This window comes from Cetorhinus maximus, chromosome 5, assembly GCF_964194155.1.
Source record: "Cetorhinus maximus chromosome 5, sCetMax3.hap1.1, whole genome shotgun sequence".
In the NCBI taxonomy this organism is placed as follows: Eukaryota; Metazoa; Chordata; class Chondrichthyes; order Lamniformes; family Cetorhinidae; genus Cetorhinus; species Cetorhinus maximus.
Genome location: NC_135883.1, coordinates 167,848,330 through 167,860,366, shown reverse-complemented (window position 1 = coordinate 167,860,366; position 12,037 = coordinate 167,848,330). Strand labels below are relative to the sequence as shown.

Here is a 12,037-nt window from a genome sequence, read left to right as displayed (position 1 = left end):
GGCAACTGAAATAACTTACTTTTCTGTTTGTGTCTGACCCATGCTAACTTCCCAACAGGAAGCCTACTATAATTACATTTAAAGCTCTAACTGAAGAAGGATTAAAAAGATGCCTATAATTTACCAATATTCCATTGTCTTCTGAAATTGTTCTCTCCTGCAGGTATAACACTTACTATAAGAAGGATATTCAGATCTGGATACATAATCTGTCAACATGCACAACTATAATAGAACAATGGCTTTTAGTTCAAAATCTGTGGATTTATCTGGAAGCTGTCTTTGTTGGAGGGGATATTGCCAAACAACTGCCACAGGTAATTTATAAATGTAACCTCGATATATTAGCTGGTTTCATGTTTCTTGGTCATTTTTCTAATTCCAGCAGAATCAATTCAAAATGTGGCCTAGAAATGTTTTGGTGCCATGACTATTTTAATAGGTGCTTGCTGGTGTTGCACTTTCAAAACAGTTTCACTGCAATCATCAGTGGTCTGGTAGAGCTCTCTGTTGGACTGGAAGATGTAACATGAACATCCAATAAGGCGGGTGGGGGGGGCGGGGTGCGGTGGCAGAAGCAACAAGTCCAGAGGAACACTGCACAGGATACCCACAGGAATCAGCAGAAATATTTTACAAAGGCTAATGACTAGGATGACTACTCGAACCTGGGTGCAACATTGTCAGCCTGGGAGAATGTTATTATGGTTGTCCCACAGGGTTCTATTTTGTCACCTCTTTTTTTTAATAACTCCATAAATTGATCCGGAGTTAGGCGTCACAAGCACAATGGCTAAATGAGTAGTTGATACAAAGGTAATGCAGGTGGTTAATCCCAAAACCATGGGAAGATTTGAATATACTTGGGAATTGGGAAGGCAGGGTAGCAGATGAAATTCAATGTAGAGAAATGCAAAGTGCTTCACATGGGGAGAAAAAATATAGGAAAGAACTATTACTTAATTTGGAAAGAAAATAATGTGCATGGAAAATCAAAGAGCCCAACTGATTGTAAATTGAAGTGATTAGAACAATGGCAGTATGTAAAGCAAATACGTTCTTGGAATGTAGTAGATTAATATTGAGCTAAACAATGAATTAATCCTGCCACTTCATAAATCATTGGTGTGAATGCATTTGGAATATTGTGTTCAGTTCTTAACAACACAGTGTAGAAATAATATTGCAATTATTGAAAGGGTACAGAAGAAAGCAAGCAGAATGAAAGGATTGAATTATGAAGGGTGATTTTGTCAATTAGTCAATCATTTCAATTGGGCATGTTCTCACTGAGCACACAAACCTAAGAATTAGGAGCAGGAGTAGGCCATTCAATCCTTCAATCCTACTCCACCATTCAATAGATGGCTGATCTGATTGTGACTGCAATTCCATTTTCCTGTCTGTTTCCCATAACCCTTGACTGCCATGTCAATCAGAAATCTATCTAACTCAGCCTTGAATACCTTCAATGCCCCCGTCTCCACTACTCTTTGGGCAAGAGAATTCCAGATTAACAACCCTCTAAGGAAAACAAAAATTGTCCTCATCTCCATCCTATTTCTACACTCCACCAGATGGAGAAGACTGTAAATGAAAACACTGAAAGGTGTATGATCCGTGTGATGTGTGACTTGGAGTGACCATGATAAACTTATCAATCCTCATGTTTCCTAACCAGTCTGCAGCCGGTGACTCGATTGACCATGGTATCCAGCGTCAATCATCCAGCGGGGTGGGTCTGCCCTCATTTGGTTCCTTTCCTGCCTATCCAGCCATAGCCAAAGAATAAATTGAAATGGCTTCTCTCCCATCATGTTACTGATAGTTGTATATTGCAACCTGGAGCTATGAACAGTGATGGTAGAAGCTCCAACATTCTCTCCATCACATGGCTGACCAGGAACCTCTCCCGCTCTTACTGCTTGTCATTGGCATATGTTGCAAGGATTTATAGGTTGATACTCCACTTGTTTGGCCATGTTATGTACACAACATCCTTGACCATGAAGTCCTGGAGTGGAACTTGAACCCAGATCTTCTGGCTTAGAGAAAGAGATGCTAGCACTGCACCACAAGACCTCCCCATGATACCATTGCAGTTCATATTTTTTCAGAGCTTTATAGTTGATGAATTGTTCCAATATTTTTCTAGGAAGCAAAACGTTTTCAAAATGTTGATAAATCATGGATAAAAATTATGCAACGAGCCCATGAAATTCCAACTGTCGTCCAGTGTTGTGTGGGAGATGACACGATGGGACAGCTTCTACCCCACTTACATGAACAACTGGAGGTTTGCCAAAAATCCCTAACAGGGTAAGAAAGTCAGATACAGTATAATACTTGCATGTTGCATGTCCATAAGTGTGGCGTACAGTCAATGAGATATAAGCAAATTGGCATAGGGTAACTAATATCAGAGAGTTGAATGCATGACTCAAAGATTGGTGTGTGACAAATGGGTTTCAATTCATGGGGCATTGGCAGCAGTACTGGGGAAAGATGGAGCTGTAACATTGGGATGACATTCACTTGAACTGCAACAAGACCAGAGCCCTGCCACACCATGCAACTAGGTCTGTAGAGAGGCTTTAAATTAAATAGTTGGGAGATATTTAGAAAATTAACGAGAAATGACAAGACAACAGTGCAATGTAGCAATTCAGGAAAAATATGAGTGTGCACCTGCCAAAAGGATCAGACTAGTGAAAAATTATAAAAAGACAGAATTAAAGGCCCGTTATCTGAATGCATGCAGTATTCATAACAACATGGTTGAGTTTATAGCACAAATAGAAATAAATGGTTATGATATGACAGCAATTACTGAGATGTTGGCTGCAAAGTGACTAAGGCTCGAAACTAAATATTCATGTGTATTTGACATTTAGGAAGGATCGGAAGAAAGGAAGAGGAGGTGGTGTAGCTCCATTGGTAAAAGATAAGATTAGTAGGACACTGAGAAATGCTATTGGCTTGGAGAATCAAGATGCAGAATCAGTTTGGGTGGAGTTAAGGAATACAAAAGGAAAGAAGTCACTGGCAGGAGTAGTTTATTAGCCCCCTAACAGTAGGACTGAGTATACATGAAGAAATAATGGAGGTTTGTAAGAAAGATACAGCAATAATCATGGGTGATTTTAATCTTCATATAGACTGGATGAATCAAATTGGCAAAGGCAGCCTTGAAGATGAGTTCGAAGAATGTATTTGGGACAGTTTGTTAAAAGAATACATTCTAGAACCCACCAGGGAACAGGCTAGACCTGGTGATTTGTAATGAGACAGTGTGAATTAATGATCTCACAATAAAGGATCCTTTAGGCAAAAGTGACCATAACATGATAGAATTTCACATTCACTTTGAAGGGTGAAAAACTTTAGCCTGAGACTAGAATCTTAAACTTAAATAAAGGCAATTAGAAAGGCATGAAGGATGAGTTGGCTGGACTCAACTGAGGAAATGTATTGCAGGTAAGATCATAAGAAATAGGAGCAGGAATGCGCCATGTGGCCGAATGAGCCTGCTCCGCCATTCAATAAGATCATGGCTGATCTGATTGTGGCCTTACATCCACTTTCCTGCTTGTCCTCCATAACCCTTGACTCCCGTGTTGATCAAAAATCTGTCAACTCAGCCTTGAATACATTCAATGACCCAGCCTCCATTACTTTCTGTAGAAGAGAATTCCAAAGATAAATGACCCTCAGATGAAGAAATTCCTCCTCATCTCCATGTTAAATGGGTGGGACCTTATTTTTAAACTGCTCCCCCCAGTTCTAGATTCCTCAACAAGAGAAAACATCCCCCCACACAGTCGCAGACACACCCACTTTCTTACACTGTCCACCCCCCCACACACAGTCGATCACTCTCCCCTGCCCCGCACACACATACACTCACTCACTATCTCCCCCCAACACACACTCTCACTCACTCTCTCTCTGTACACACATGCACACTGACTCACTGACTCCCTCCCCTACACATACATGCCCAATTACTCTCTCCCCTCCACTAGCGCAAATACACACACACACACACACACACACAATTACTCTCTCTCCCCACTCACTCACTAGTGAGCCTCTCTGCAGCAAACATGGGAAAGGAATGACCTGTGACTGGAGGAGCAGCCCCTTGCAAAATCTTGAGTTTACCTGCATTTTGAACTTACTGGCCTGACATACTGATTTTTTGGGTGGCCATATAGAGGGGCTTTGGGGGCTGCATTGAGGCCCATGGATTGCCAGTTGGACAAGCCTGCTTTAAAAGCTTTTAAAGTTTGTTTTTATGTTTCTTGCTGTTTACTCTCATATTTCATTTTCCCTTTCTTAACCTTTTTCTTGGTCCACTTTTACAGAGCTCTAAAATGCAATTCTCAGGCTTTCCATTTTCTTGGCAACTTTATATGCCCCTTCCTTTGATCAAATGCAATCCTTGATTTTTTTGCATTAGCCCACAGCTGGAACACTTTCCCTGCTGGACTTTTGTGCATGAAAGGAATGTATTTTTGTTGTAAACGATGTATTAGTTCCTTAAATGTTAGCCATTGCCTATCTACCATCATACCTTTTAACATAGTTTTCCAATCTACCATAGCCAATTTTCTGCTCGTACCTTCATAGTTACCTTTGTTTAGGTTTAAGGCCCTAGTCTCTGATTGAACTACATCATTTTCAAACTTAATGTAAAATTCTATCATTTAATGATCACTCTTTCCTAAAGGCTCCTTCGCATCAAGATTATTAATTAGCCCTTTTTCACTGCACAATACTAGATAGAAAATAGCCCTTTCCCTAGTTGGTTCTTCAAATATTGCTCTAAGAAACCATCTTGCATACATTCCAAGAAATCTTCCTCCACAGCATTAGTGATAATTAGTGTTATGGCACAGCCAATGGTAAATGCTGAGTTGTTCAAATTCCAAATGGAGACCTGAAACAACTGCCACAACTTGTTTTGCAATTTGTATAAATTTTGAGATGCATGTCTCAAATTCAGTAATAATAGGTTTTTACAAAACTACATTAAACCTTTATTAATAAGAGAAATTATTTTAAGCACATACCTATGTCTACAAATTACTACTATAATGATTTCTAAATCCCCTACTTAATCTGACTCCTAGTTACACTTTCGTTAAGGCACAGTAAGACACATAGATTTTAAAAGACCCAGGCAAAGAAACATGATACCCTGAAAATCCAATACCAAGTGAGTTTCCTTAACTTCAGTTCTTTGTAGACAGCAGCTTGAGGCATAGATGCTGAAGGCTTTGCACACTTATTAGATCTTAAAATGCCCACCCCTGCACACAGCTTTCACTCCTTTATACATATTTTCCCCTTTGAATGCAAATTCCCATTGTTTCACTATGTCTTTGGAATTCTCCTTTCTGATCATAAAAATTTAGCATAGTACCCATTTTACTACTAATCTTTGGGAAAAATAAACACACTGGCCAGGATTTTGCCCTCATTGGGTGGGCTCGGTGGGGGCGGATGGGAGTGGTTGGGAAGCTGACCGCCGCCCGTGATAGGGGCCTGACTGCCATTTCATGCTGGTGGGCCAATTAAGGCCCACCCAGCATGAAACGCATGTGGCAGCGCTCAGCACTGCCTGTGTCATGGGGCGGGGGGAGGGCGAGAACACAAGTTCGCACATGCACTCAGGTGCGCGCAGAAAAAGCCCCCTGAGGCACAGAGCTGCCTCAGAGAGTTGAAGGGTTTAAAAACTAAAAATAAACATCTGTAAAATGTTACGAAACATGTCCCCTCATGTGACACTGAGCAGAGACATGTTATTAATGAGATGCTAAAATTTTTGTTTAATTTTTAATAGCTGTTGGAAACCTCATCCCACCCATGGATGAGGCTTCCTAAAAAATCCAAAGGCCACTTGGCCTTTTAGCCTGCTCGCCAACCACAAGGCTGCACAGGCAGTGAACATTTTAATTCAATTATTACTTTAATGGCCTTAATAGGCCTTTTATTTGTTGGTGGGTGCGCTGCCAACTCCTGTGCACACCAACCGACTGAAATATCGCTTGAGTGTGCGATAATTTCGGGACGTTTGCCCGACATCATCGCTCATCATTTTACGGTCATTTGGATTGGGTGCGCGCCCACCTGACGAGCTATAAATTCTGGCCATATAGACACAGATGCCACTATTTTACAATAAATTCCAATAACATTATTATATCTTCCCGACATCCCCCTCCTCATTGAAAAATGAACCGTAATAATTTAAAAAGATGGCTTCATTTTTATTAACCCATCTTATATGATCTCCTATACTTATTTATATATTTACACTATTACATTACCAGATGCATGCATTAACATAACAATACATACAAATCCTTTGTATCAATATAAAACATTTCAGTTCAATGTCCAGGTTTTTAAATGTCCGATTTTCCCTTTAAGCTTCAACTCTTGAAAATGCATCTGCAATCAGACAATCTCAAACCGCTACATGTATAATCTGTAGATTAAATGTTATCAGTAATAAATTTCATCCGAATGTCTCGAAATTTGCCCAGAAATTTTAAAAGATTGTGGTATGTATAAACAATTGTTTCTGACTAATTGTTTGCAATATAAATCTCAAAATGCTGCAATGCTTTGCTTGCAGCTCTTACTAGTTAATTAGATAACTGGTTTAAACAGGTTTTCAGAGGCTAGATTTAGAAAGTATTAAAACAAGCCACCTTACAGTGCTGGCTTTGGGCTGCAGTAGAGTGCTGAAGTTGGAGTTTGGTGACTGAGGGAATTTCTATCTAAAGTCTAGTCTTTCTTTAATTTAGTAATTAACTAAAAGTTGCTGTTTGGATTTGAAGAAGGTGAGTTTTAGGCAAGCTTTAAAACAGGGTTTACACAGGCTCTGCTTGCAGCTACAACTAGTTAATTAGATAACTGGCTTAAACATGCTTTCAGAGGCGAGATTCAGAGAGTATAAAAACAGGCCATCTTACAGTGCTGACTTTGCACTGGAGTGCTGCTTTGGGCTGCAGTAGAGTGCTTAATTTGGAGTTTGGTGACTGAGGGAGATCGGTGAGGAGGGAAAGAGGTGATCCTTTGAGTACCGTGAGTATGGTTGGGTAAATATTTACTACATTTATCACTTATAGTTTTTAAGGTCTTATTTTGTGGTTCATCGTTTGTAAGGGCTATAATCTGTAACAACAAGGAGCACAGAAGAAGGGCCCTAGAGTAATTGATATTATTTTATATTAAGTATCTTCCAAAAGGTTTAATTTAATTTAAAGGAGTAAGTCATGGGAGGAGAGTTCAAAGCCGTGGTGTGCTCCTCCTGCTCTATATGGGAAGCCAGGAACATTTCCAGTGCTCAGAGCCAGCATGTGTGCAATGCCAGCTGCAGGTCTTGGAAGCCCAGGTTTCGGACCTGCAATGGTGGCTGGAGACACTGTGGAGCATCCACGAGGCGGAGAGTATCATGGATAGCGCGTATATGGAGGTGGTCACACAGCAGGCTAAGAGTCCACAGGCAGGAAGGGAGTGGGTGACCACCAGGCAGAGCAAGAGGACTAGGCAGGCAGTGCAGGAATCTCCTGTGGCTATTCCCCTGCAAATCAGATATACCGCTTTGGATACTATTGGGGGGGAATGGCCTCTTAGGGGAAAGCAGCAACAGCCAAATTCATTGCACCATGGTTGGCTCTGCTGCACAGGGGAGGAGTAAGAAGTGTGGGAATGCAATAGTTATACGGGATTCAATTGGAAGAGGAATGGATAGGCATTTCTGTGACCGCAAAAGAGAATCCAGGATGGTATATTGCCTTCCTGATGCTAGGGTCAAGGATATCTCAGTGCGGCTACAGGACATTCTGAAGGGGGACGGTGAACAGACAGTGGTCGTGGTACACATTGGTACAAACGACATAGGTGAAAAAAGGGATGAGGTCCTAAAAGCAGACTATAGGGAGTTAGGAAGTAAGTTGAAAAGGAGGATCTCAAATGTAGTGATCTCAGGATTATTACCAGTGCCACCTGCTAGTCAGAGTAGAAATAGCAGGATATATCGGATGAATACATGGCTGAAGAGATAGTGTGAGGGGTAGGGTTTCAGATTCCTGGGACATTGGGACCGGTTCTGGGGGAGGTGGGACCAGTACAAACTGGACGGGTAACATCTGAGCAGGACCGGGACTGATGACCCAGGGGGAATATTTGCTAGAGTGGTTGGGGAGGGTTTAAACTAAAATGACAGGGGGATGGGAACCTATGCAAGGAGTCAGAGGAGGGGGAATCAAGGACAAGAACAAAAGACAGAAAGGGGAATAAAAAAAGTGATAGACAAAGAAATCAAGGGCAAGAATTAAACAGGGCGCCAGTGAAAAATAGTGGGAATGGGACAAGTAATGTTAAAAAGACAAGCCTTAAGGCTTTGTGCCTTAACGCGAGGAGCATTCGCAGTAAAGTGGATGAATTAACCGCGCAAATGGATGTTAACAGGTATGATATAGTCAGGATTACGGAAACATGGCTGCAGGGTGACCAGGGATGGGAACTGAATATCCAGGGGTATTCAGTATTTAGGACGGACAGACAAAAAGGAAAAGGCGGTGGAGTTGCATTGCTGGTTAAAGAGGAAATTAACGCAATAGTGAGGAAAGATACTAGTTCCGACGATGCGGAATCTGTATGGGTGGAGCTGAGAAACACTAAGGGGCAAAAACATTAGTGGGGGTTGTATATAAACCCTCAAACTGTACTGGTGATGTTGGGAATGGCATTAAACAGGAAATTAGAGATGTATGTAATAAAGGAACATCTGTAATAATGAGTGACTTTAATCTGCATATAGATTGGTCAAATCAAATTAGTAACAATACTGCTGAGGAGGAATTCCTGGAGTGTATACGGGATGGTTTTCTGGACCAATACGTGCGGAGCCAACTAGAGAACAGGCCATCCTAGACTGGGTATTGCGTAATGAGAAAGGAATAATTGGCAACCTAGTTGTGCAAGGCCCCTTGGGGATGAGCAACCATAATATGATAAAATTCTTCATCAAGATGGAGAGTGACGTAGTTGATTCTGAGACTAGGGTCCTGAATCTTAATAAAGGAAACTACGATGGTATGAGACACGAGTTGGATTGGGAAATGTTACTTAAAGGGATGGTGGTGGATAGGCAATGGCAAATGTTCAAAGAGCGCAAGGGTGAACTGGAACAATTGTTGATTCCTGTCTGGCGCAAAAGAAAATAGGAAAGGTGGCCAAACCATGGCTTACAATGGAAATTAGAGATAGTATTAAATCCAAGGAAGAGGCATACAAATTGGCCAGAAAAAACAACAGACCTGAGGATTGGGAGCAGTTTAGAATTCAGCAAAGGAGGACCAAGGGATTGATAAAGAAGGGGAAAATAGAGTATGAGAGTATGCTTGCGGGGAACATAAAAACTGACTGTAAAAGTTTCTATAGGTATGTGAAGAGAAAAAGATTGTTGAAGACAAATGCAGGTCCCTTACAGTTAAAAACGGGAATTTATAATCGGGAACAAAGAAATGGCTGACCAACTAATTACATACTTTCGTTCTGTCTTCACAAAGGAGGACACAAATAACATACCAGAAATGTTGGGGAACACAGGGTTTAGTGAGACAGGGGAACTGAAAGAAATCAGTATTATTAGGGAAATGGTGTTGGAGAAATTGATGGGATTGAAGGCCGATAAATCCCCAGGGCCTGATAATCTACATCCCAGACTACTTAAGGAAGTGGCCATAGAAATAATGGATGCATTGGTGTTCACTTTCCGAGATTCTATAGACTCTGGAACAGCTCCTACAAATTGCAAGGTAGCTAATGTAACCCCACCACTTAAAAAGGAAGGTAGGGAGAAAACGGGATTATAGACCAGTCAACCTGACGTCGGTAGTGCGGAAAATTCTAGAGTCCATTATAAAAGATTTAATAGCTGAGCACTTGGAAACAGTGACAGAATCGGACGGAGTCAGCATGGATTTACGAAAGGGAAATCATGTTTGACAAATCTACTGGAATTTTTCGAGCATGTAACGAGTAGAGTTGATGAGGGGGAGCCAGTGGATGTGATTTATTTGGACTTTTAGAAGGCTTTCGACAAAGTCCCATATAAGAGATTGGCGTGTAAAATTAAAACGCATGGAATTGGGGGTAGTATATTGAGATGGATAGAAAACTGGTTGGCAGACAGGAAACAAAGAGTAGGAATAAACGGGTCTTTTTCCGAATGGTAGGCAGTGCCTAGTGGGGTACCACAGGGATCGGTGCTGGGACCCCAGCTAGTCAGAATATATATCAATGATTTAGATGAGGGAACTAAATGTAATATCTCCAAATTTGCAGATGACACAAAGCTGAATGGGAGGGTGAGCTGTGAGAAGGATGCAGAGATACTTCAGTGTGATTTGGACAAGCTGAGTGAGTGGGCAAATGCATGGCAGATGCAGTAGAATGTGGGTAAATATGAGGTTATCCAATTTGGTAGCAAAAACAGGAAGGCAGATTATTATCTGAATGGTTATAAATTGAGAGAGGGGAATGTGCAATGAGACTTGGGTGTCCTCGTACACCAGTCGCTGAAGGTAAGCATGCAGGTGCAGCAGGTGGTTAAGAAGGCAAATGGTATGTTGGCCTTCATAGAGAGAGGATTCGAGTACAGGAGAAGGGATGTTTTGCTGCAATTATACAGGGCCTTCGTGAGTCCACACCTGAAATATTGTGTGCAGTTTTGGTCTCCTTATCTGCACTTGAGGGAGTGCAGCGAAGGTTTACCCGACTGATTCCTGGGATGGCAGGGCTGACATTTGAGGAGAGATTGAGTCGGTTTGCATTATATTCGCTGGAGCTCGGAAGAATGAGGGGGGATCTCATAGGAACATATAAAATTCTAACAGGGCCAGACAGGGTAGATGCAGGAAGGATGTTCCCGATGGTGGGGGATTTAAGAACCAGGGGTCACAGTGTGAGGATACGGGGTAGACCATTTAGCACTGAGATGAGGAGAAATTTCTTCACCCAGAGAGTGGTGAGCCTATGGAATTCACTACCACAGAAAGTAGTTGAGGCCAAAACATTGTATGTTTTCAGGAAGGAGTTAAATATAGCTCTTGGGGCCACAGGGACCAAAGGATATGGGGAGAAAGCAGGAGCAGGCTATTGTGTTGGATGATCAGCCATGATCAAAATGAATGGCGGAGCAGGCTCGAAAGGCTGAATGGCCTACTCCTGCTCCTATTTTCTATGTTTCTATGTTAACACCAGACCCAAAGCCTCCTTTTCGATCATTGAATATCTTCTCTATTGTATATTCAACTCCCGTGAAAAATACCCTATTGGTTTTTCAATTCCATTTTAACCTTCTTGTAACATTATGGCCCCAACACCTATATCACTTGCATAAATAGCCGACTTAAATTGCTTGGGTACTGCCAAGACTGGTGTGATTGTTAATGCAGTTTTCAAACTTTCAAATGCCTTCTGACACTCCTGTGTCCATTAAAACTTCTTGCTCTTTTTTGATAGTTGTCAGTGGAGCAACCACATTGCTAAAATTTTGTCCAAATTTCCGATAAAACCCACTCATGCCAAGAAATCTCAAAACTTCTTGTTTTGTTGTAGGCATGGGGAAATCCAAGAAAACCTTGACTTTCACATCTCTTGGTGCCACCTTAACATGTCCAGTGGTGTGGCCTAGATACGTAGCTTGCGTTTTTACAAATTCACTTTTAGCCAAGTTCACCACCAAATTAGCTTCTTGTAATGGAGTAAATAATTCTTCCAGACATTGTAAATGCTCCTCCCACGTCTGACTGAAAATTATCAGGTCGCCAATATAAACAACACAATTGCCCAGGCCTGCAATTACTTTGTTTCCCAGTCTTTGAAATGTTGCAGGTGCATTTTTCATACCAAACGGCATGACTTTAAACTGATATAGTCCATCTGGCGTCACAAAAGCTGATGTCTTCTTTGCTCTCTCCGATAAAGGTACTTGCCAATATCCTTTTAGCAA

At 41.5% G+C, this 12,037-nt stretch overlaps 1 protein-coding gene across 1 annotated transcript in view; it reads left to right on the top strand.

Moving 5' to 3' along the window:
* LOC144681151 (dynein axonemal heavy chain 8-like) overlaps window positions 1-12,037 on the top strand; it is a 1,659,468-nt gene that overhangs the window by 1,037,121 nt on the left and 610,310 nt on the right. The window contains exons 36-37 of the mRNA XM_078542878.1: window positions 164-317; window positions 2,156-2,319. Coding sequence (XP_078399004.1) covers window positions 164-317; window positions 2,156-2,319 — 318 coding nt within the window. The remainder of the gene's footprint in view (window positions 1-163; window positions 318-2,155; window positions 2,320-12,037) is intronic.